Here is a 26,980-nt window from a genome sequence, read left to right as displayed (position 1 = left end):
GCTGCACTTTATAAAGTGTGAAAATGAGGCGTTTGACGATTAAACTGCGGATGTTTTTTCTCATTTGGGCGTCGACACATCGACACTGCAGAGCGGTAAGAACATTTTAAACATTATTTATAATAATTCAGTTCAGCTACGAGTGATATTTGTAAAACTGTTGTAGGTGAATGTTGGTTTGATGAAGTGATTCTGACTCCAGAAGCTCAATCTCTGCTGTAGATGTAAATATTGTGTGAAGCTCTTTAGACACACGAGGCCTGACATGAGAAACATCATCAGTTCACGTCAAGCCTTCAATGAGCCGTGGATTATTCTCAGATCATCGTGTGCTTCATCTGTCAAACAGAGTTTGTGATGTTGTGTGTCGATGATGCTCATAATGTCATAATTGTCAGTTTTCTGATTGCAGAAGTCACTATGGTGTCGTCTCTCATAAAGTCTCTTCCTCTGATCGTAGTGATCATGACTGCGGGTGAGATACAGATATTTGAACTAAAGATGATTGAGCTCTTCACACTTATAAACGGACATGAGTGTTTTGCTGTCAGATAACAGAGAAATGCTCAAAAGTGAACAGATATGTTTTGTATATTGCTCTAAAACACATGAAAGCCTCTTCATTCCTCATGTCTGTGTTTCAGGGGTTGATGGTCAGTGGGATTATGGAGTGAATTACAGCCCTTCATATGTTTGTGCATTAAAGGGATCATCAGTGACAATATCCTGCACTGCAACATATCCTCAGAGTTATGAGCTCAAAGAAGTTTTCTGGACCAAACCTGTTGTAGGTGTTGTAGATCCACCTGATCTGTGTTCAGATCCAGAGAAGAGCGGAAGAGTTCAGTGTTTGAGTGAAGATAAAGATAAAGACACTTCCAGTCTCACTTTGACGGCTGTAACAGAAGCTGATAAACACGTCTACTACTGCAGATTTACTACACACAGAGCGGATGGAAGATTTACGGGGATTCCTGGAGTTCAGCTTGACGTCACAGGTAAAACTAGTCAACTCTCAGAAATAGACACAGAAACACAAACACACACATCAAGCACTTTCTTATGTCACTGAATCTGCAGAATGACCTTCTTTATTTGTTGGAACACAAAAGGAGATATTTGCGTATGATGTAGGAGAAGCTTTGACGTCTCTCACGGTTCAGAATAATGGGTCTGAGCAACAAACTCAAGCTCCTCTTCTCTTATATCAAAATCCTCCCACATTTCTCTTTAAAAATGCTTGTTTTATACTCTAATTCATGACCGTGTTTTGTTTTGCTCTATCCTCTGAGCTTCTGTGTTGGTCAAAATGTCATGTGTCGGGTCAAAGGTCACTCTTTCGCCGTAAAATGATGTGTGTGATGTTCAGGCAGAAGATAGTTATTTTAGTTTATACATTTTTAATAGGGGTGTAACGATTCGTTTTAACAACGATACGATTCGTATCACGATTTGAGGTTGTCGATACGATTCAAGGACGATATTGGTTAATTTAGAACGATACGATCCAAAACGATTCAGTGACTTGAAATCGATTCAGTAACTTTTTAGCCAAAAATTGTGTGACTGAAATAAATATCTGGATACTGGTCAGTGCAGGTGAAGTTTCCTAGATTCCTGTTGTTTCTTGTAAGGGAATCCGGTATATCAATTAATTATGGATATAAACAAACAAGTAAACAACAATTAATGGCAAATGCATTAAAATTTTATTTGAATAAAGTGCAACCAACAGTTTAGGTTGAATTAACAGGAAGTTAACCTTTTCTGCTCTCATTTTCAATATTCAATACATTTTCAATAAAAGCACAGTAAGTGCAACCAACATTTCAACAGTAGGTTAACCTGCTACTTCTGCTTTTGTTTTCCAACATACAAATATTACAATATTAATATCAAAAATAAAGTGTAACTAACTACTCTTCAGGTTTAATTAATAGTAAGTTTACCTGCTACTTTTGCTGTTGTTTTTCAACATTAAAATAATACAAATACAATATTAATATCAAAAATAAAGTGCAACCAACATTTCTTCAGGTTGAATAAACTGGCTAAACCTGCTACTACTCTCAGTTTAATAAACAAACAATATTTAACAAAAGATAAAATGTAACCAACTACTCTTCAATGACTCTACAGATTTCTTTTTCAACAATATCAACATGATCTGGCTGCAGAACACTTCTCTGTGCGTTCACTATGTGTCCAGCAGTACTAAAACTCGCTCTGCTGGCACGCTGGTGTCAGGAATGCACAGGTAACATTTAGCCAGGGTTGAAAGTACAGGTAGCGCTTTCTCCTGGTGGCTTGATAATTTCTCGCTCGTTGGCTTCTCCTCTGCCATCCGCCATGCTATGTTTTGTTTTCTCAAGCCCCGTTCACACCGCCAGCAACACGCAGCGACAAAGCGACACGATCCCATTCATTTCAATGAGCGCTGCTGCTGGTGCGTTGCGATGATGTCACAGATAGGCAGACTGAATCGAGTAACGTTTAACGCCTTTATCATTAAAAGTGCTAAGAAAAAACATCCATATAAAGTCTGACGTGCTTAAATCCAATGCGTTATTTCCTATGATCGATACAATCGATTGATTACCTTTTAAAACGATGTTAGATCGATATATGTCGTCCGGAAGGCCAACTTGCCGAGCACAGATCGATGTAGTTAGATCATAGGAAAATAAATCGATACATCGATGTAGTAGATGAATCGTTACACCCCTAATTAATATGTAACCATTAAATGTGTTTTTGCTTATTGTGTAAGATTTGCTCTTAAATCTCATTGTTACTGATATCATCCGATGAATTATATAATGAACAGGTAAAATAAACAGATTGTACAGTCACTCAGTTGGTTTTGAGTCCAAATTAAATGTTTTAGTTTTTTCTTTGGCCTCAAAAGTGGACTTAGATGTTCTTAGTTCAAGTTCTGTTATGTTGAAGCTGCTGAAACAAGTCAGTGTGTTTGATTTGTGTTCACACTGTGTCTTTTGTGCATTTGTTGGTCAAAGGATAATCTGAGATGTAGGATTGGCGACATATTGACTGATAGATGAAGCAAAATAACCAGCTATTGTCCAAAAAGTGCCAGCGTTCGGCGAGATTTCCCATCCGACTGTAAAGCTTGAGTCATTTTATATAGTGCATTTTTTATTACATTATCTTTATAATTCACATTATTTCCTTCTGTTCACACATTAGCTTCTCCTAACACTAGTGAACAATACTGGGAAAAATTACAACTTTGGTCACTTTTATTACTTCTAAAATCAACACATCTAAGAATCAGACATTAAAGCAGCTGCTGTGACGGCTGTAAAGTGCACTTCATGTTTTTGACCACTAGATGACAGTAAAGTCAATGGAAGAGCAGAAAAGATTTGAGTAATGGATGTAATTTCTCCATTTTAAGAGGCTGCTCACTGCAGAGCCATGGGTGGAGCGAGACGTCCAGCTCCTCCCCTCTGGATGTGATGTGGGTGTAAAGGGTGGAGCGAGACGTCCAGCTCCTCCTCTCTGGATGTGATGTGGGTGTAAAGGGTGGAGCTAGACGGTCCAACCACACCCTAACCGACCCATAACTCCATCCCTCCACCCATAGATCCACAGAGGAGCAGCTGGAGGTCATTTGGCTCTGCTGTGAGCACCATTGGGCCATTTTTGGGAGTTATTAAATAGATCTGTTAGTGATGTAGTGTTTTTAAGACCAGTAAAACTATTCTTCCTGTATCTGTTGTCGGTCTGGTATCTGAGAGCTTGAGTTGTCTGTCAGAAACTGGCACTGACCCACTTACACACAATGTAGTTGCTGATAGTTACGTGTGTGTGTGTGTGTGTGTGTGTGTGTGTGTGCAGGGGCGTAAATTTTATCTAACAGTAGGGGGGGACGATAAACATGAAATTTCTTAAGAGCAATTTTTGAAGGGGACACAAATAATACAGCCAAAATCGTACTTGTAAGGATATGTGTACCACAAAAAAAAAAAAAAATTGTGCTTATTTGGCGTTTTGGTGCACTGAATAATTATCTAATGTCCGTTTTTCTTTTCTCTGTCATTTTATCTGACCAACAACACAAAGCAATAGTTGTTTAAATATGAGTAGGTTCACCACACAGTCATATTATTTAAAATGATCTTGCATCCTCCACATAGTATTTTATACTATGATATTCAGATCTTTAGATATTCAACTGCAGCAAGCCCTCTGATCTGCCACTTATCATATTGAGCAAAACCCAACACAGATCTGACAGAGCGCCGCGCGCATTTAGGCTACTTTAGATTTAGAATTAGCGCCAATTCGAGGGTGGGTTGCTTGAATTATGGGTTCATTTGCCTATTATTCTTAATGAAAAACACAGCAAGAAAACAGTACAATGACACACTGACACACAATGATAGGCACTTTTACATTTCGCTTTGAAACCAAAACTTCCGCGATCATCTTGTCTGTCAGCTGTTTGCTCAAATGATGAATGAAATCTGACTCTAGTTCGGCTCGTGCTGTATTGAGCAGACACGTTCAGTTTTTAATTGTTGTGTCTGTTCTCTAACTAAACAAAATTATTTTATTACTATAAAAATGAAAACAACGGTGGCCCGGGGCAGTGCCGCGGTGGGCAAGTGACGCTAACAGTGTTTTGCCTAATCTGTATTAAAGAGAAAAGAGTCACTTCATCTGATGTTTAAAGTGAATAAAATAGTATTGACAGCTTACTGGAGTTTTACAACTGCTGTGTGAAGAGCTTTGTTCTCTCCCCAAACTTGTGGTGGTAGTTTTTTTTACGTTCAATGGGTAACGTTAGTTGAGGTGCGCGGTGGATCAAACCACTGTGGGGCAAGGGGGAGGGGGGACTCAAAATGTTTCTAAACTTAAACGCATTTTTTGTCCCGTTTGCTTTTGTATTGTTTTACTACTTACACATTTATTTTAAGTATATATCATTATATTATTTACAATACTCAGCATGGTTTTTAGGGGGGGACAGCCCTCAGATTGGGGGGGTCCTGTCCCCCCCGTCCCCCCCGTGATTTACGCCCCTGTGTGTGTGTGTGTGTGTGTGTGTGTGTGTGTGTGTGTGTGTGTGTGTGTGTGTGTGTGTGTGTGTGTGTGTGTGTCGTCCACTGCTTCATGTGTTAAACACAGAGTTTGTGTGAGAAAGAGGAAGTGACACTAAGAGCTGTAGAGAAGCTGCTCAGACGCTCCTGAGCCGTGATGAGCATCTTTACACTGTTCTTTCTCAAAGCAAACATCTTTCACATATTCTCTCACACAGATTGAACAATCGTGAGCTCCACAGAGATAAAGCTTGACGTGTGTTTGACATCTGCAGACATTAACTTTCTTCTCCAGTTGATCTTGTGTGGTTGAGATGGCGGTCACTCATAACAGGAAGAGCAAGGCCGACATTTATAGCTGCACTTTATAAAGTGTGAAAATGAGGCGTTGGACGATTAAACTGCGGATGTTTTTCTCACTTCGGCATCGACACATCGACACTGCAGAGCGGTAAGAACATTTTAAACATTATTTATATTAATTCAGTTCAGCTACGAGTGATATTTGTAAAACTGTTGTAGGTGAATGTTGGTTTGATGAAGTGATTCTGACTCCAGAAGCTCAATCTCTGCTGTAGATGTAAATATTGTGTGAAGCTCTTTAGACACACGAGGCCTGACATGAGAAACATCATCAGTTCACGTCAAGCCTTCAATGAGCCGTGGATTATTCTCAGATCATCGTGTGCTTCATCTGTCAAACAGAGTTTGTGATGTTGTGTGTCGATGATGCTCATAATGTCATAATTGTCAGTTTTCTGATTGCAGAAGTCACTATGGTGTCGTCTCTCATAAAGTCTCTTCCTCTGATCGTAGTGATCATGACTGCGGGTGAGATACAGATATTTGAACTAAAGATGATTGAGCTCTTCACACTCATAAACGGACATGAGTGTTTTGCTGTCAGATAACATATCACAGTAAAATCCCCAGTGTTGAATTAAAACTGCTCGGAGCACATATGGTCCCACTCTACAGAGTGTTAAAGTAACACTGAATCAGTGTTAAAGTTAATGAGATAATTAAGAGATTAATTAAGTGATGATTGACCATTAGTGATGAACACCTGATGATAATTAGCAGAATCACTGAAGAAAAGAGAAAAACACAAGAACTACAACTGACTATAAAAAAGACATTAAATCTCAGTTTTTAGATCTCAGCAGAGGAGGATTAAACAACTCCACAAACAGCATTACCAGCTTCACACATTACTAACCAGACTGACTTTATTTCTGTCAGACGACTACAGAAGCTCTTATTGAGAATTAACAGATTTTTTGTTTGATTTTGTTTTGAAAATCGTTAGTTTTTAATGTGACCATCATGGTGATCAGTGTTTTCTTTAGTTGGGCAGTTTGATGACTTTTTAACATTAGTGTTTCTCTGGCTGCTGTAACTGAGTTTGCTATGGCAAGAAAAGCAAGAGTAAACACAATCAGATGCTGTCGGCTACTCAGTGATAAGAATATGATCATTGTGTAGTGATTTAATTAATAGATCTTATAACTGAGTATGAATAATATACTATTACCTTTTTTTATTGTGATTCTAGAAAAGTGCCAGCACAGTTTGAAGAGTAAAAGAGTAAGTTTTGAAACAGATTGTCCACTAAGCACTTCTAAGTCCTGCGAGATTAACTCACTCACAGACATCAAGAATCAGCCTATGAATCTCAATAATGGTGACATGCTTCATGCATTCTTGGAGACATATATGAGTTTTGCTTAATGCACCCAGAATGCATTGCGGCATGAAGCATGTCACCATTGTTGAGATTCATAGGCTGATTCTTGATGTCTGTGAGTGAGTAAAACTCGCAGGAATTAGAAGTGCTTATTGTGTAATCTGTGTAAAGTTTTTTGATAATTGTTTAGTTTTTCTGATGAAAACAGTGCTTATCTTAATCTTATGCTCTAGAGTCAGAAGGCTACTATAATCAATGACTTTCAAGAGATCAGCAAATAAGGCCATTATATGATAATAACTGTATCATACACAACAAGTATCAAGTTTCTCTTGTCGTTCTCACCGTAACAAACAGTTACAGCAGCCAGAGAAAAAACAATGTTACAAACTCAAGGGTCAAGAGCCCAACTAAAGTAAACACTGATCACCATGATGGTGACTTCAAACAAAACTATTATTTTCAATAAAACATCAACATCTAAACCTCAATAAGAGCTTCTGTAGACGTCTGACAGAAATAAAGTCAGTCTGGTTAGTAATGTGTGAAGCTGGTAATGCTGTTTGTGGAGTTGTTTAATCCTCCTCTGCTGAGATCTTCAGAGATTTAATGTCTTCTTTATAGTCAGTTGTAGTTCTTGTGTTTTTCTTTTTCTCTTTTATTCAATGATTCTACTCATTATCATCAGGTGTTCATCACTAATGGTCAATCATCACTTAATTAATCTCTTAATTATCTCATTAACTTTAACACTGATTCAGTGTTACTTTAACACTCTGTAGAGTGGGACCAAATGTGCTCTGAGCAGTGTTAATTTAACTCTGGGGATTTTACTGTGTAGAAATGCTCAAAAGTGAACAGATATGTTTTGTATATTGCTCTAAAACACATGAAAGCCTCTTCATTCCTCATGTCTGTGTTTCAGGGGTTGATGGTCAGCAGGATTGGGGAGTGAATTACAGCCCTTCATATGTTTGTGCATTAAAGGGATCATCAGTGACAATATCCTGCACTGCAACATATCCTCAGAGTTATGAGCTCAAAGAAGTTTTCTGGACCAAACCTGTTGTAGGTGTTGTAGATCCACCTGATCTGTGTTCAGATCCAGAGAAGAGAGGAAGAGTTCAGTGTTTGAGTGAAGATAAAGATAAAGACACTTCCAGTCTCACTTTGACGGCTGTAACAGAAGCTGATAAACACGTCTACTACTGCAGATTTACTACACACAGAGCGGATGGAAGATTTACGGGGATTCCTGGAGTTCAGCTTGACGTCACAGGTAAAACTAGTCAACTCTCAGAAATAGACACAGAAACACACAAACACACACATCAAGCACTTTCTTATGTCACTGAATCTGCAGAATGACCTTCTTTATTTGCTCTTGTTCAAATAATGACATCAGATGACCTTCAAGCTTTCAAGTTGCAGAAATGTCTTAAAATGATGTGCCTTTTGACTGATATTGACTGAAGTGTTGTGAAGGTGTGCTGTTAAAAGTCCGTGCCCTAATATAGACTACATTACCCAGAATGCATGTGTTCATCTGTAGTTCTGATTGCTTGTGGCACCTTCACTTCCGTGTAGTCTGGGGCTATGAGAGCATTATTCACGGTGCAGAGAATGGCCATCCTCAGTTAATCCTGCGCTAGTCTTGTGTGTAGAAGTGCTGTGTGCGTCCTTAAGATACAACCACACACACACACACACACACACACACACCCACACAAATCCACCTATTTGTTATTTTAACACCTAAACCACCATCTCCATGTACCTGACTCCTTTTCAATAAATTCTCAAATTGCACCATTGGATTTGCCTATTGCTTCTTACCGAGGAAGACTCAGTTGACGAGCAATCCAAATCAGCCGCAGACGCACACAGTCTATTACATGTGCAATAGTTCATCAAGAAACAAACCAAAATATAATATCTTATCTAGCACAAATCGTCACTGCAAACACTCTCATACATGCAAGATCAAGATTTGGACTCAATAATAAACTGCTCTGAGGTTTAGGGATGTAACGATTCACTCAACTCACGATGCAATACGATTTTCTCATGATTTTTTTAAACAAAATTATAAAATAAAAGTCCTTTTATTTCTCAGACAAAATATTTCTGTATAAAAATTAATATATTTTTTTGTCAAATAATAACTCAATTGAAATTTTAAAACAAATCCTCAAAAAGTCCCTCAAGTAGATCATCCAATGGTGTTTTCTTGGGAGGAGGTTGTTTCAGCTTCTTCACACTCATCCTGAACTGAGGAACAGCAGAAATAAAATCACTAGGTCAAATTTAAAGGCCCACTGAAGAGCCTTGAAACACGCAGCGTTATTCAATGTGTTGACGTAATTTTGTTGTTGTTGTTGTTGTTTGTGAAACTAATGTGAAACTAGGGCTGCACGATTTGGGGAAAATATCTAATTGCGATTATTCTGGTTAAAATTGCGATTGCGATTTAAAATGCGATTATTATTATAATTTTTTTTACAAATGAAAAGTGTGTATAACATTTTGTGTTTATATATTAATATGACTAATAATAATTATTATGATTATTATTATTGCTAAATAAAAATAAGAAATATTACTATTACAATAACATTCATTATTAAAAAATTTAAATAGAGCATTTAAGAATAAATATAACAGTATAATAATATTTATATTTTACAGAAAACAAAAAAATTATGGGTTACCTGTTAATATGCAGACAGCCTATGACTAAAAATCATTAGAAAGAAAAAATTATTAGTATAAAAATCTGTGCTTTTTATCTGTGATATCAATTTCTTCAAGTCAATGTCTTTAATATGAAATATGAGCCTCTTATGCATCCACTGTGGGGATTAAAACTCCTGTACATTGAAGAAATGGACAGACTCGGTAGGCCCAAACGTACTGTGAGGATCTGTTGAGAACGATTGGCCGAGCCCCTGTCAGAGAGATCTTCAACTCCCACCTCCGGCGGAGCTTCGACCGGATCCCGAGGGAGTCTGGAGATATTGAGTCCGAGTGGACCATGTTCTCCACCTCCATAGTCGACGCGGCCGCTCAGAGCTGTGGCCGTAAGGTCTCCGTTATGGAGGACCAGGAGTGACACTTAAAAATAAAATGAAGAATCAATTTATCAATTTAATAATTCAAACATAAAAATCTATATAAATCAATCACTTTTAAATGGACAAATTAATAGATATATTTAAAGTTGTTTATTTAAGTCATGTTTTTAAATGTAGTTAAATAAAACAATAAAACAATACATTAAATTAAACATTTTAAATGTATAAATAAATAGACACATTTAAAACTGTTTATTTAATTAATGTTTTAAAACGCATATTAATAAAACAATAAAAAGTAAATTAATAAATCATTTTAAATGCACATTTTAAATCGCTTTTTAAAAAAGCATTTGGCAAACGCTTTTCTCTCTCTATTTGCCAATTGCTTTTCTTTGTCGTTTTGCCAAATGCTTTTCTTTATCCATTTGTCAATCGAGTTAAAAAATGTCATTGGACACTACACACGTGGGAGCAACCAATCAACTTTCGCCTCAGTTTGAAGAGCCAAACCCTCTCCACTTTGAAAAGTAACACGCACTGTCATTGGACAGTGAGAGATCAGAAAGTGGCGCCATTTTAATGTCTTGCATGTGAGAATTATTATTGTACATAAAACATTATGCAAGAACCATGGCTGACATTGATAGTATTTTAAGAAAAAACTTGTCAAAGAAGTGGAAAGTGGTTCTCAGCCGCTATTTAATGTATGGTGATTTTTGTCAGGTCATGTGGCAGTTATAAATCAGGAATTTAGCAGGTCAGATCAGTAAAAGCGACTGCTGGTGGAGTTACTATTTATATTGGCCGTTTCTCAATACCAACGCGATCTTCTGACTTGCGTCCTTGCTTGTTCAGACTTGCAAAGTTCGACTCAGGAGAACGAACTCTCGAGGACGGGAGGACACAAGTCCAGTGATTAATTGAACAGCAGCGTTCTTGATAGCTCCCACTCTGCCTCTTCATTTTCATAAAAAAAATAAACATACTTAATAGCCACACAAATGTGGTTGAGGCAACGCATACATACATTCACTGTATGAATATTTATAACAAAACGAAATAAAAAACACAAACCTGCCTCTTTTCGCTTACATTAAAAAAATTGTCGGTGGTTCAAACAATGTGCATATATATGATTATCATGTAATACAATTATAAATGACATAAAACACAACCCAGGCACTTTTTTGTTAAATGTCAGTTTATGTATGATCAATATAGCCATAATAAAAGTTAAGTATAAGTAAAAGGTATAAGAAGCTATACAAGAAATAAAGCAAACAATTCAGTCAAACAAAGTCAGCGCTAGTCGGCTACAACGGTAAAGTTAAATAGCCTAAAAATATAAAGTTATGAAACTTCACTTTGCCCTCAGTCAAAACGATTTGGCAGGGAATAAATTATAGATTAATGAGACCAAGGATCGCCAGTTAGAGAGGAATTATATCTGACGTTTAACCACTACAGAGACATCAGAGCCGGCGGCAGACGTCAGAAGGACTAGCCGAGTATCAAGATGCATGTTGACTAAATTCAAGCATTAAAAGAGAAAACAGTGTCTTCACTTTTATCTTTTTACACATTCATTTCCCACATATAATTGAATGAGGAAATGAAAAACAAAAAGAAAACAGCAACAACAGACTAGCATGTTAACTACTTGAACATACATTTTGCTCTCCTTTCTTTCTGGCAAGCAAATTTGTCAATGACTCTCTGATTATAGTCAGTCATCTCAGTAGTGTCATGACGTTTGCATTGTTCAGTCAGATATTTGAGGTCTCTTACCCCCGTTGTTGTCCACAAAACTACAAAAAGTACCGACACTTTGAAATAAAAGACAGGGAAAGCAATAAAGGGCATTGCTAACAACACATCCAGCCAGCCTCCTCCGTTTCTCATAACAAGCGCAGGTGAAGCTCCGAGTGCAGCTCCTCTGTCTCTGGCCTGTGGCTGCTGGATCTGTAAATCACGTTGGTCCGGTTCGGGATCTTCCAACGAATGCCTTGTGAAAGAATTTGGTTTAACTGCTACAATCTCTACGAAACTGATCATCCTAGCAAGGTTTTGGCGGAGTCGGAGTGACTGTGTCACCCGCGCACTTTAGCTTTAGTGGCCAAGAACGGAAAGTTGAATGACAGGTGACAAGAACCAATCAGATTGGATAAAATAACACGCATCCAATTCTGATTCGCCAGGGACGCAGCGACCTGCGTCTGGAGGAGGATCTTTAAGAACCAATTAGAGACCAGCTTCAGGTCACATGCTCCCGTATATTTTTAGACTCAGATAGACGTCCATTTGTCCGGCGTCCCTCACGCATGAAACCACATGAAACATATTGAAGAACATATTAAATACTTAACCCATCAAAGCCAGTTTTTATTCAATGCTGAGGCTCTTACTAACAGCCAGCACATCGCATGAGTAAACTATTTTATTTTTATTTCACTCGTATATCATTTTTGTATACATGTATATTTCTGGAATTTTGATGGGGGCGGCGCCCCAGCGCCCTCTATTGACCAGCTGCCACTGGTTGTTGTTGATGTTGATGTTGTTGTTTTTGTTGATGATGTTGTTAATGATGTTGTTGTTGTTGCTGATGTTGTTGTTGTTGTTGTTGTTGTTGTTGTTGTTTTTGTGTCAGACCTGCAGGTGGAGACACATCAGAGTGTGAAAGTGGGAGATTCAGTCACTCTGAGATGTAAGAGCAGCTGCTCTCTGCCTGAACACACAACATTCATCTGGTACAGAAACACACAGAGATTAACTAAAGGAATTGTGAAAGTGAATCAGCTTCAGCTGTGGTCAGTCAGTCGTTCTGATGAAGGAAACTATCAATGTGCTGTAGGAGGATATGAGCATCTGATCTCTCCTGCTGTTTATCTTACAGTTGAAAGTGAGTATAAACTGATTCATTAATATGAAATATTTCACACTTTTTGAATTTCTAAAACACAACAATTTATTAAAAAAAATTTAATTGAGGAAGCTGTTTGCCTTGATGCATTTAATTATAAAAACCAGGCAGTTCAGGCCGGCCGTGTAGTCAAGCTCCGCTATCAGCTGATCTGATTCTTATGCAACTATGGGATGATTTTAGACTCAAAATGATTAATGAATGCACGCACAATTATCCATGTACTAGATAAATGTTATGAATGTATCTTACTAGCCACAAATTATTATTATTTTTTTTAAATCGTAGCTTCATCGGAATGGTCCGAACCTTGGTGACTTTATTGGTACTTGGTACATGAACACCCAAACAAATGGGGACAGGATTTGAAAAGTCTAAGTGGTCGTAAAAAAAAAATAGTCACACTCAGGACCTTCGGGTCAAAAATGACCCCCATTGGAAATAAATGGGAAATTAGCAAAAATATGAAAATACAGAGATTTTTTGTGCATACAATCTACAAATCAGCCAGTATGCAGAAAAAAGGACAACAGTGAAGGAGTGAATCTCTAAAACATCAAGAGTGCAAAACAGACAAAACCTCACACGCACACACACACACACACACACACACACACACATACACACATTTATACACACAAAAACACATGCACACACAAATGAACACGTGTCATTCCAAAAGCTAATTTTGGGAAATGTGTGAAATAAAAGCAATTATTCATCAATGTAAGAAATAAAGTGCACAGCAATGAAAGCATGAGACTGTAAGCCATCAAGGTTGCAAAATAGACACACTCACACACACAAACACACATAGGGAAATATGAGACTGGGGAAACTGTTACAGAGAAATGTGAAAATATGTTAAATAAAATCAATGAATCAAATAAAACAATGGGTAACAAAATGCTTTCCATTTGTTCTCTTTCTAATGCAATGTTCAGGTTTGACTGTATTATAAAGTAAAACTGGCTCTTCAATTGACCATTTAACCCCATGTTAACCCCCAAAACTCAGACAGCAGAATCCCTTCTAAATCTCAACACAACAACATTAAACACTAACACATCTCACCCTCCATTAATGTTCTGCAAAACACATAAAATAACACTTCCTTTCAGAGTCTGAAGCAAAGCATGCTGGGAACTAGAAATATATAACTCATGTAGTTTGAGTTCTGCTTAATATGATCAGTTATTGAGTTCACATAACTTCTTTCTAAGAAGTGCAATGATCTTTCAGTAATATTTGATTGAAATTACCTCATTTAATTTAATGTATTTGACTGTGAGTTTGTGAGGGATGTGCCAGAAGCCTAAATCTGAATTCGGAAAGGCACAGAAAATGAATATCGCTACGGAGCCCCTAAAGGGACATGGTTAGGCTGTGGTATTGGTTACAGTACAGCACATCAGATCTACATCGAACATAGTATTCGGCTTCAGGCACATCCCTATAGACACCAACTGAAATCTCTGATAGTGAGCTGTGAAAAGTGCAGAAGAAAACAAAAGATTTCTGTGTTTGTTGCTGAAAGACTCAAACGTCTCTTTAAACAAAAGCCTCTTTAATTATTTTCCTCATGTCTGTGTTTCAGGGGTTGATGGTCTGTGGGATCAGGGAGTGAATTACAGCCCTTCATATGTTTGTGCATTAAAGGGATCATCAGTGACAATATCCTGCACTGCAACATATCCTCAGAGATATGAGCTCATAAAAGGTTTCTGGACCAAACCTGTTGCTGGAGAATCAGCTGATCTGTGTTCAGAGAAGAGCGGAAGAGTTCAGTGTTTGAGAGAAGATAAACACACTTCCAGTCTCACTTTGACGGCTGTAACAGAAGCTGATAAACTCGTCTACTACTGCAGAATTAGAGATACGTATAACACACAGTATAACAGATGGACGGTGATTCCAGGAGCTCGGCTTGATGTCACAGGTAAAACTAGTCAACTCTGGCTCTTTGCATTCATTATATAAGATAAAGTTTAAATAAAGTTTAGTGTTTTAATAATATTAACACATTACATTATAAATATTGTAACATTACAATAACATTATAATATTATTATTGTAGTATTCCCTTATGAAAAAGAATTATACTTCAAGTTCATTTTATGAAGTACACTTAAGTAATGTTTTTGTAAGTATAATGATATCAATGTTCTAGTAAACTTGTTAGTGCACTATTTCAGAACCGCTTGGGACTAAATTGGTCCACGGTTTAGAAAGTATATGTTTAAGTGAACTATGAGTGTACACTAGTAAACTTTAGTAGTAAACTACTTCACAACTGTGTTTCTCATTTGAACTACAAGTGAACTTATAAGTATACTAGTAGTTTACTGTTTTAATACTTGCAGCACATTTATTTAGTTTAGGAAAGTACACTTTGAAGTGTTCTCTCAGTAAACTACTAGATTAGTAAATAATTGTTTCCTAAAGATGGTTTCGGTCATTTTAGGAAGTTTTTATTACGATGATTTAATTTCAAGCGTTTTTTAAATAAGTTTAGTTTTAGTGAGTTATGTGATGCTATAATAATGGGGGGTGTGACGTCATGATTGACAGCTGAGATTGACGGCTTCTCTGAGTGAAGTTTTCACTGAGGCACTAACAGACTTTTTTCGGGATTTTGGGGAGGAGATTGGAGCTTTAGCTTTAATTTCTACATTTCTATAACTGTTTATTTCACACCAACATAATGAATTGTTCTGCATCTGCGAGAGTGTGGGCGGGCTTTTGATAATCGCGCCTCTACTTCCTGCTCTCTACTGCGCAACTCCGGTCCCGAAATGTCAGCGCCATGACTTCTATCCCCTTTTTTTACTTTACATATTACAGACATGGCCATTTCGCACAGGATTAAGATCACAGACATTCTCTGCAATTATTACAAATCACCAGATAATACTAATCCCGTGCGAATTTAGTCTCTCACTTCCGCCAATATGGATGAATTTGATGACATCAGATTTTCTGTCCAATGAAATGCTCTCTAGAATCTGAAGCCCCGCCCCCTACATTATAAACAGATACTGAAGCTGAAATCAGTCACACATTTACTCTTCTCTACGAATGGCACATAGTGCACTATATAGGGGATAGGGAATGATTCAGACAGTGCACTATATAGGGGATAGGGACCGATTCAGACAGTGCACTATATAGGGGATAGGGAATGATTCAGACAGTGCACTATATAGGGGATAGGGAATGATTCAGACAGTGCACTATATAGGGGATAGGGAATGATTCAGACAGTGCACTATATAGGGGATAGGGAATGATTCAGACAGTGCACTATATAGGGGATAGGGACCGATTCAGACAGTGCACTATATAGGGGATAGGGAATGATTCAGACAGTGCACTATATAGGGGATAGGGAATGATTCAGACAGTGCACTATATAGGGGATTGGGAATGATTCAGACAGTGCACTATATAGGGGATAGGGAATGATTCAGACAGTGCACTATATAGGGGATAGGGACTGATTCAGACAGTGCACTATATAGGGGATAGGGACCGATTCAGACAGTGCACTATATAGGGGATAGGGAACGATTCAGACAGTGCACTATAAAGGGGATAGGGACCGATTCAGACAGTGCACTATATAGGGGATAGGGAACGATTCAGACAGTGCACTATATAGGGGTTAGGGAACGATTCAGACAGTGCACTATACAGTGCACTATATAGGGGATAGGGACCAATTCAGACAATGCACTATATAGGGGATAGGGAATGATTCAGACAGTGCACTACACTCTAAAAAATGCTGGATTAACAATAACCCAAGTTGGGTTGAAAATGGACTAACCCAGCAATTGGGTTGTTTTAACCCAGCGGTTGGGTTAAATATTTGCTTAAAACAACCCAATTGCTGGGTTTAAACAACCCAATTGCTGGGTTAGTCCATTTTCAACCCAACTTGGGTTATTTTTAACCCAGCATTTTTTAGAGTGTATATAGGGGATAGGGAACGATTCAGACAGTAAACTATATAGGGGATAGGGACTGATTCAGACAGTGCACTATATAGGGGATAGGGACTGATTTAGACAGTGCACTATATAGGGGATAGGGACCGATTCAGACAGTGTACTATATAGGGGATAGGGAACGATTCAGACAGTACACTATATAGGGGATAGGGACTGATTCAGACAGTGCACTATATAGGGGATAGGGACCGATTCAGACAGTGTACTATATAGGGGATAGGGAACGATTCAGACAGTACACTATATAGGGGATAGGGAACGATTCAGACAGTACACTATATAGGGGATAGGGACTGATTCAGACAGTGCACTATATAGGGGATAGGGAACGATTCAGACAGTGCACTATAAAGGGGATAGGGACCGATTCAGACAGTGCACTATATAGGGGTTAGGGAACAATTCAGACAGTGCACTATACAGTGCACTATATAGGGGATAGGGACCAATTCAGACAATGCACTATATAGGGGATAGGGAATGATTCAGACAGTGCACTATATAGGGGATAGGGAACGATTCAGACAGTACACTATATAGGGGATAGGGACTGATTCAGACAGTGCACTATATAGGGGATAGGGACTGATTCAGACAGTGCACTATATAGGGGATAGGGACCGATTCAGACAGTGTACTATATAGGGGATAGGGACTGATTCAGACAGTACACTATATAGGGGATAGGGACTGATTCAGACAGTGCACTATATAGGGGATAGGGACTGATTCAGACAGTGCACTATATAGGGGATAGGGAACGATTCAGACAGTGCACTATAAAGGGGTTAGTGAACGATCAGACAGTGCACTATATAGGGGATAGGGAACGACTCAGACAGTGCACTGTATAGGGAATAGGAAATGATTCAGACAGTGCACTATAAAGGGGATAGGGACCGATTCAGACAGTGCACTATATAGGGGTTAGGGAACGATTCAGACAGTGCACTATATAGGGGTTAGGGAACGATTCAGACAGTGCACTATATAGGGGATAGGGACCGATTCAGACAGTGCACTATATAGGGGATAGGGAATGATTCAGACAGTGCACTATATAGGGGATAGGGAACGATTCAGACAGTACACTATATAGGGGATAGGGACTGATTCAGACAGTGCACTATATAGGGGATTGGACTGATTCAGACAGTTCACTATATAGGGAACGATTCAGACAGTGCACTATATAGGGGAAAGGGACTGATTCAGACAGTGCACTATATAGGGGATAGGGACTGATTCAGACAGTGCACTATATAGGGGATAGGGACTGATTCAGACAGTGCACTATATAGGGGATAGGGACTGATTCAGACAGTGCACTATATAGGGGATAGGGACTGATTCAGACAGTGCACTATATAGGGGATAGGGACTGATTCAGACAGTGCACTATATAAGGGATAGGGACTGATTCAGACAGTGCACTATATAAGGGATAGGGACCGATTCAGACAGTGCACTATATAGGGGATAGGGAACGATTCAGACAGTGCACTATATAGGGGATAGGGAACGATTCAGACAGTGCATTATATAGGGGATGGGGAACGATTCAGACAGTGCACTATATAGGGGATAGGGAACGATTCAGATGTGCTGACAGTGAATCAGTTGATGATGTTGTTGATGTTTATGTTGATGATGATGATGATGATGATGATGATGATGATGATGATGATGATGATGATGATGATGATGATGATGATGATGATGTTGTTGAAGTCAGTCTGGTTATGTGTGAAGCTGGTAATGCTGTTTGTGGAGTTGTTTAATCCTCCTCTGCTGAGATCTTCAGAGATTTCATGTCTTTTTTATAGTCTGTCGTAGTTCTTGTGTTTTTCTTTTTTCTCTTTTCTTCAGTGATTCTGCTCATTATCATCAGGTGTTCATCACTAATGGTCAATCATCACTTAATTAATCTCTTAATTATCTCATTAACTTTAACACTGATTCAGTGTTACTTTAACACTCTGTAGAGTGGGACCATATGTGCTCTGAGCAGTGTTAATTTAACACTGGGGATTTTACTGTGATATGCAACAAGGATGTATTAGCTTACATTAACTATATGCATTATGCATACATTTTTACAGCATGTTTTAATATGAGCAATACAATTGTACCTTGATCATTCATGTTAGTTCATAGTGCATTAACCAAGGTAAACAGATAAAATAAAAATTCAAACTCAGTTTAATGTTGAAATGAACATACTAACAATGAACAATACATCTATAGCATTTATTAACCTTAGTTAATGTTACAAATGCAATCTTATTGTAGTTACCATTTCATATAAATCCAAACAGTCTGCTTTTTTAGAAGGAGATTATCTAATAAAAGACGAATGCGCTTCTGCTTTGTTTATGTTTCTGTCGGCAGAATGATGATACAGTTTGCGTTCTCACATCACTAATTTTATATATGCAACATTTGTGTCGGACTTGCGTGTGTTTTTATCACATTGTTTAAAACATATCGCGAATCTGATGCGTCAGCGCTCTCTGTGCAGCGAGCAGACTCACGTGTGAATGTAAACAGAAGGTGTCATGTTGTTGTTGTTGATGATGATGATGATGATGATGATGATGTTGTTGTTGTTGTTGTTGTTGTTTTTGTGTCAGACCTGCAGGTGGAGACACATCAGAGTGTGAAAGTGGGAGATTCAGTCACTCTGAGATGTAAGAGCAGCTGCTCTCTGCCTGAACACACAACATTCATCTGGTACAGAAACACACACACATTACCTGATCAAACACTGAATCAGCTTCAGCTGTGGTCAGTCAGTCGTTCTGATGAAGGAAACTATCAATGTGCTGTAAGAGGATATGAGCATCTGATCTCTCCTGCTGTTTATCTTAATGTTGAATGTGAGTATAAACTGATTCATTAATATCAGAGAAATATTTCACAGATTATTCAGAATTTAGCTCAGGGTTGTTTGATAAATTCAGGCCAAATCATACAGACTGCATGACATTTTAGTTAATCAGACATGATTTATTAATAATATTCAAAATGAATGTAAAGTATGAATCTGTGTTTAGTGATCCTTTATATAAATCTTATTCTTGGGTTGATATAAATCTGAAAATGTAATATTGTTTTATTAATTTTGCACCAGTTCAGATGTAGATTTGTACCTTTTCCATCACTATTTTGATCTATACTTACAGATAAACTTCAGTAATTTAATAATGATTATGGAAGGTCATGGCATTAATAAATAATTATATTAATGTTTTATATATATTTCCTGTAGATCCTCCAGAGAGCGTCTCAGTGTGGGTCAGTCGGTCTGTAATAGTGGAGGGAGATTCAGTGACTCTGAGCTGCATCAGTGACTCAAACCCTCCGGCTCTGAACTTCAGCTGGTTTAAGGAGGATCAAACCTCAGCTGTTGGATCTGGACAGAGTTTCAGCATCTCCAGCTTTAGCTCCAGTTCCAGTGGACGCTTCTACTGTGAGGCTCAGAATAAATACGGATCTCAGAGATCAGCGTCTGTTTCAGTCTCTGTTAAAGGTATTTCCTATAAACACACACTCTTTCAGTTTCATCTGTCTCTCGTGTGAAATGATCTTCATGATGATCTTGTTTCAGGGGTTCAGAGAGCGGCTCTGCACACAGTTTCTGGGCTCGTGGCGGGATTGATCTTCATCATCATCATTATCATCATCATCATCATTGTGTTCATCAAGTGTGTGAAGTTTTTCCTCACACTAAACAAACATCAATCTCAGATCTAAAGTAAACTGACTCTATTTCAAGCCTTTTCTTTGTAAATATAGTTTTCTCTCTGTTTTCAGGAGGAAGAAGAGGAGAGAAGGAGGAACTGCAGACGTGAATCAAAAGCAGGCGAGTCGGCAAACACACACCTCCATCTACAACTGCAATACAGTGCGATTGTGTTGTGTCATTGAGCTATGAACACAATAGTGTGTATGAAGCAATATCAGTGTATAAATGTCTCTCTACAGACGGCTGACGCGAGTGATGAGACATACACAGCTCTGGATCCAGCGTCCAGAACATCTGCTGACATTTACAGCACAATCCCAGTCAGTAAACGTCTCAAACACTTCCTCAGTCAGATTCAGCAGATCCACACATAAACAGGCTGTTTGTTGATCTGTCTCTCACAGGGTGTTCAGTCCAGAGCTCCTGACGACACCTACACGGCTCTTGAGCTTCAGTCCAGATCTTCTGAATATGAGACTCTAGCAGTGACTTCAGCAGATCCACATTAAACTCTCCTCACTGCCTCACTGCTGACTGATGCTCCTCAGAAACTGACCATCCATCATCAGCAGCTCATCATTTCATTAGCAGTCACATTCTGCTTTCTTCAACTCTGTATATTGCAATTGAGCTTACACAGCAAAATCCCCAGTGTTAAATTAACACTCCTCAGTGTACATATGTGTCCACACTACAGGGTGTTAAAAGTAACACTTAAGAAGTGTTAAAGTTAATGAGATAATTAAGTGATGATTGACCATCAGTGATGAGAAACACAAGAACTACAACTGACTTCAGCCACAGCTTTAGATGAAATCAACTGAAGATAAAAGAAGACATTAAATCTCTGAAGATCTCAGCAGAGGAGGATTAAACAACTCCACAAACAGCATTACCAGCTTCACACATTACTAACCAGACTGACTTTATTTCTGTCAGACATCTACACTCTAAAAAGAGATGTGTTAAAAAACAACACACTGAGTGTGTTGATGGTATTTTGACACATGTTGTGTAGATATAACACACAATGTGTGTTAAATGTTACTCTGGATAGAACGTCAGTGGGTGTTTTGGCAGCCAATCACATCAAGCCTCTTTTTCAATGTCTTTTTCAATGTCTTTTTCAAATGCTTTCACCGCTTTTCACTTGTTATCACTGACCAGACTGACTTTATTTCTGTCAGACAGAAGCTCTTATTGAGATGAACAGGATTTGTGTTGATGATTCATTTAATGTTTCATCTGAAGTCACCAGAATCGTGATTAGTGGCTCCTTTATTTGAGCTCTTGACCCTTGACTCTTTCACATCAGTTTTTCTCTGTTTGCTGTGACTGTGTGTTTATTATGCACACTTGAAGCAGCAGAAATTACCATGAGAAAACTATGATCAGATGATGATGTTATCATCACATACATTTGCTGAGCTCAGCAAGTGTTTGATATCTAAAACTTTACTGTAAATGATATTTTCAGTTATTAATAATTTTTTTTATGTTATTGTCATTATCTGCACATTTGATTTTAGATACACAGAGCACATAGGATGTTCTAGTCTATGGTGTCACACAGGCACACACACATATCAAGAATCAGCTCATGAATCTCAATAATGGTAACAAACCAAAAGCTTCATCCCGCAATGCATTCTGGGAGTCACCATAGTACAAAACTCATCCATGACTCCCAGCATGCACTGCAGGATGAAGCGTTTGTCACCATTGTTGTGATTCATGAGCTGATTCTTGATGTGTGTGTGTTTGACGAGTATCTGCTGCAGCTCTAAACTTTCTGAAAACATTGAATTTGTATTTTTTTAAGAATTCATTCTGCACTGCTGGACATCATGGACTAACTTCACAAAACTTTTATAGCTAACAGCACATAACTAAAGTAAATGTATACCATCCATTTAATCATAAACTGGATCAGATCTTGAGATTATGACTTGATCAAGAAACTTCTGATCGTTTTTTCTTTCATGCCATAACAAACATATTTGATTAAAAGGCAGTTACAGCAGAAAGAGAAGAATTAAAAGACAAGTAAAGGGTCAAGAGCTCAAATAAAGGAGCCACTGATCACGATTCTGGTGACTTCAGATGAAACATTCAATGAACCATCAACATCTAAACCTCTGTTCATCTCAATAAGAGCTGGTGTGTGTAGATTCATGATGTCTAAAACATCCAGGTAATACAATAAACAGTCAAACACTCTTTATGAAACGTCAATGGACTAAACACAAGTTAACAATACGTGTCAGTGTTCATCCAAACACAGGAAGTAACATGTAACACACATCTGACACACGTTGTGTAACTATAACACATTATTGTGTAAAAGGTTTCAACACACTTCTGTGTAAGAGGAATAACACATTAGTTGAGTTACAGGTAACACGGAGATGTGTTAAAGAAAATGACACAGGTTGTGTGTTAAATTTTACGCAACATGTGTTGTCCCTGAGCACACACACTACATGTGTTAACATCTACACAACATGTGTTGTCCCTGAGCACACACACTACATGTGTTAAAATCTACACAACATGTGTTAAAATCTACACAACATGTGTTGTCCCTGAGCACACACACTACATGTGTTAAAATCTACACAACATGTGTTGTCCCTGAGAACACACACACACAATATGTGTTAAAATCTACACAACTTGTGTTGTCCCTGAGCACACACACTACATGTGTTAAAACTGACACAACATGTGTCAATTTTTAACACATCTGGTTGTGTTGTTCTCAACACATCATATTATAAAGCGCGACACACACCATCATTGTGCATTGTATGCAGTGTTTATGTTCTCAAACAAACAGGCCTGAGTAAATAAAAGTTATTTATATAGAATGTTTTATCAGTTGCTACATTTTAATTTAATTCAAAGCGCAAACTCTGTCAACTGTTATCTCTTCATGATCTTTTCTCAAAAGCGGCATCGATGTGGTGTTGAAGTGTGAATAATTGAGTTTATAGAGTCATAGAGTTTGAAACATTGTACTTTGTGTGCACATGCGTTCTGTACTCGACTATTGATTAAATGCTTAATAATTTAGTTTCACTTTATTTTTAAAATTACATCTGAGTATGTGATTACCTGACACAATTAGTGTGTTAAAATGACTTACACATTTATCGTGTTAAATTTGACACAACATGTGTTGTCCCTGAGCACACTCACTACATGTGTTAAAACTAACACAACATGTGTCATTTTTAACACATCTCTTTTTAGAGTGTACAGAAGCTCTTATTGAGAATTACTTTTTTGTTTATTTTGTGTTGGAACTTTTTTAATGTCACCACCATGGTGATCAGTGTTTTCTTTAGTTGGGCAGTTTGATGACATTTTAACATTAGTGTTTCTCTGGCTGCTGTAACTGAGTTTGCTATGGCAAGAAAAGCAAGAGTAAACACAATCAGATGCTGTTGACTGCTCAGTGATAAGAATAGGATCATTGTATAGTGATTTAAATCACTGATTAACTTTGATTTTAATGTGATTTCAGGAAAGATCCAGATCGGTTTTAATCAATAAAGCTGAATATGTTTTAAAGCAGATTCTACACTAATCACTACTAACTCCTGCGAGAGTAACTCACACACAGACATAAAGAATCAGCCTATGAATCTCAACAATGGTGACATGCTTCATGCCTCAATGCATTCTGGGAGCCATGGATGAGTTTTGCATGATGCACCCAGAATGCATTGCGACATGAAGCATGTCACCATTGTTGAGATTCATACGCTGATTCTTGATGTCTGTGTGTGAGAAATTCTCGCAGGAGTTTGAAGTGCTCATTGTGTGATTTGTTATTAAACCGGAAAACAAGATTTATGTACATGTTTTAAACATTGATCAGGTTATCTGATGAAAACGCTGCTGAATCTCCTGCTGTAGAGTCACAACGCTACTATAATCCATGACTCTCAGGAGATCAGCAAATAAGGCACTATATGATGATAACAACTGTATCATACACAACAAGCCAACATCATCTGTCATCAACTTGTCATCATCAATTTTCGCTTGCTGTTCTCACCGTAACAAACAGTTACAGCAGCCAGAGAGAAAAAATACTGACAAGTCAAGGGTCAAGAGCCCAACTAAAGCAACACTGATCACCATAATGGTGGCGTCAAACAAAACTATTATTTTCAATAAATCATCAACATCTAAACCTCAGTAAGAGCTTCTGTAGACGTCTGACAGAAATAAAGTCAGTCTGGTTAGTAATGTGTGAAGCTGGTAATGCTGTTTGTGGAGTTGTTTAATCCTCCTCTGCTGAGATCTTCAGAGATTTAATGTCTTCTTTTATCTTCAGTTGATTTCATCTAAAGCTGTGGCTGAAGTCAGTTGTAGTTCTTGTGTTTCTCATCACTAATGGTCAATCATGACTTAATTAATCACTTAATTATCTCATTAACTTCAACACTTCTTAAGTGTTACTTTTAACACCCTGTAGTGTGGACACATATGTACACTGAGGAGTGTTAATTTAACACTGGGGATTTTGCTGTGTATAAGAGTTTGCAGAATTTTATTTTTTTGTGTGTATTAGTCTTGCATATCTATATTTTAGCCTCAATTTCATATTTTATGTTTGTGCTGCATATGCAAATGCATTTTAGGAGGAAACATGTGCAATTCAAATTTATAAAATAAGATTGCAGCAACATTTAGTCAATACTTTAGAGTCTGCTTCACATTAAAAATGAAATGTGTGTATGTTAATATGCCAGCTAAGCAGTATTTTCATGTTAATCTCAGTAATCTGGAACTGATTGTGTTAAAGTCTCTAGTTTCTGTCATGTCTGACAGCTCTGTTGACTGGATTTTCTTCTGCTGAATCTTTACTGGAGAAACATCATCATTTTTGTAGTGTTTATACCGACATCTCAAATAAACATTTCTCTGAAGCTGCTGTGTGTATTTCTCATTATAACTGATATTATAACTGATATTATAACTGATATTATAACTGATATTTCATGTGTGTGTCCAGACTAGGGATGTGCATCTCCACACAGCAAAATCCCCAGTGTTAAATTAACACTCCTCAGTGTACATATGTGTCCACACTACAGGGTGTTAAAAGTAACACTTAAGAAGTGTTAAAGTTAATGAGATAATTAAGTGATTAATTAAGTGATGATTGACCATTAGTGATGAGAAACACAAGAACTACAACTGACTTCAGCCACAACTTTAGATTAAATCAACTGAAGATAAAAGAAGACATTAAATCTCTGAAGATCTCAGCAGAGGAGGATTAAACAACTCCACAAACAGCATTACCAGCTTCACACATTACTAACCAGACTGACTTTATTTCTGTCAGACGTCTACAGAAGCTCTTACTGAGGTTTAGATGTTGATGATTTATTGAAAATAATAGTTTTGTTTGACGCCACCATTATGGTGATCAGTGTTGCTTTAGTTGGGATCTTGACCCTTGACTTGTCAGTATTTTTTCTCTCTGGCTTCTGTAACTGTTTGTTACAGTGAGAACAGCAAGAGAAAATTGATGATGACAAGTTGATGACAGATGATGTTGGCTTGTTGTTGGTGATACAGTTATCATCATATAGTGCCTTATTTGCTGATCTCCTGAGAGTCATGGATTATAGTAGCGTTGTGACTCTACAGCAGGAGATCCAGCAGCGTTTTCATCAGATAAACTGATCGATGTTTAAAACACGTACATAAAACTTGTTTTCCAGTTTAATAACACATCACACAATAAGCACTTTTAACTCCTGCGGGAATTTCTCACACACAGACATCAAGAATCAGCGTATGAATCTCAACAATGGTGACATGCTTCATGTCGCAATGCATTCTGGGTGCATCATGCAAAACTCATCCATGGCTCCCAGAATGCATTGAGGCATGAAGCATGTCACCATTGTTGAGATTCATAGGCTGATTCTTGATGTCTGTGTGTGAGTTACCCTCGCAGGAGTTAGAAGTGATTAGTGTACAATCTGCTTTAAAACATATTCAGCTTTACTGATTAAAACCTATCTGGATCTTTCCTGGAAACACAGTAAAATCAAAGTTAATAAGTGATTTAAATCACTATACAATGATCATATTCTTATCACTGAGCAGCCGACAGCATCTGATTGTGTATACTCTTGCTTTTCTTGCCATTGCAAACTCAGTTACAGCAGCCAGAGAAACACTAACATTAAAATGTCATCAAACTGCCCAACTAAAGAAAACACTGATCACCATGATGGTGACATTAAAAAAGTTTCAACACAAAATAAACAAAAAAGTAATTCTCAATAAGAGCTTCTGTAAGTAGCTTCTGACAGAAATAAAGTCAGTCTGGTTAGTAATGTGTGAAGCTGGTAATGCTGTTTGTGGAGTTGTTTAATCCTCCTCTGCTGAGATCTTCAGAGATTTAATGTGTTCTTTTAACTTCAGTGGATTT

General features: G+C 37.8%; 1 protein-coding gene across 3 annotated transcripts; it reads left to right on the top strand.

Annotated features, from left to right (window-relative positions):
• Positions 1-25,459, top strand: LOC307123687 (B-cell receptor CD22-like). Of its 3 annotated transcripts, none has more exons than XM_079812330.1 (12): positions 1-95; positions 399-475; positions 645-998; positions 12,481-12,732; positions 14,351-14,692; positions 19,400-19,645; positions 20,038-20,298; positions 20,377-20,473; positions 20,583-20,631; positions 20,754-20,834; positions 20,919-21,153; positions 25,066-25,459. In XM_079812330.1, exons 2-11 carry the CDS (start codon positions 421-423, stop codon positions 21,021-21,023), a joined length of 1,842 nt encoding a protein of 613 aa, XP_079668456.1. In that variant the 5' UTR covers positions 1-95; positions 399-420; the 3' UTR covers positions 21,024-21,153; positions 25,066-25,459. The 3 variants fall into 3 exon arrangements, with proteins under 3 accessions (XP_079668456.1, XP_079668455.1, XP_079668454.1); XM_079812329.1 differs by lacking the exons at positions 1-95; positions 399-475; positions 645-998 and adding exons at positions 5,169-5,517; positions 5,835-5,897; positions 7,679-8,032; XM_079812328.1 differs by lacking the exons at positions 1-95; positions 399-475; positions 645-998 and adding exons at positions 5,178-5,517; positions 5,821-5,897; positions 7,679-8,032.
• The last annotated feature ends 1,521 nt before the right edge of the window (positions 25,460-26,980 follow it).

The sequence above is a fragment of the Gobio gobio genome (assembly GCF_949357685.1).
Source record: "Gobio gobio genome assembly, chromosome: 3".
Lineage (NCBI taxonomy): Eukaryota > Metazoa > Chordata > Actinopteri > Cypriniformes > Gobionidae > Gobio > Gobio gobio.
Note: the sequence above shows the minus strand (reverse complement) of the source record. Positions and strands in the feature narration are given on the sequence as shown.

Bases quoted from the DNA above. Each gene is read 5' to 3' on its own strand.
- LOC307123687 (XM_079812328.1), top strand. From the start codon at position 5,447: ATGAGGCGTTGGACGATTAAACTGCGGATGTTTTTCTCACTTCGGCAT. The intron at 5,518-5,820 runs GTAAGAACATTT...CATAATTGTCAG, and splicing joins CACATCGACACTGCAGAGCG to TTTTCTGATTGCAGAAGTCA. The intron at 19,646-20,037 runs GTGAGTATAAAC...TATTTCCTGTAG, and splicing joins TGTTTATCTTAATGTTGAAT to ATCCTCCAGAGAGCGTCTCA.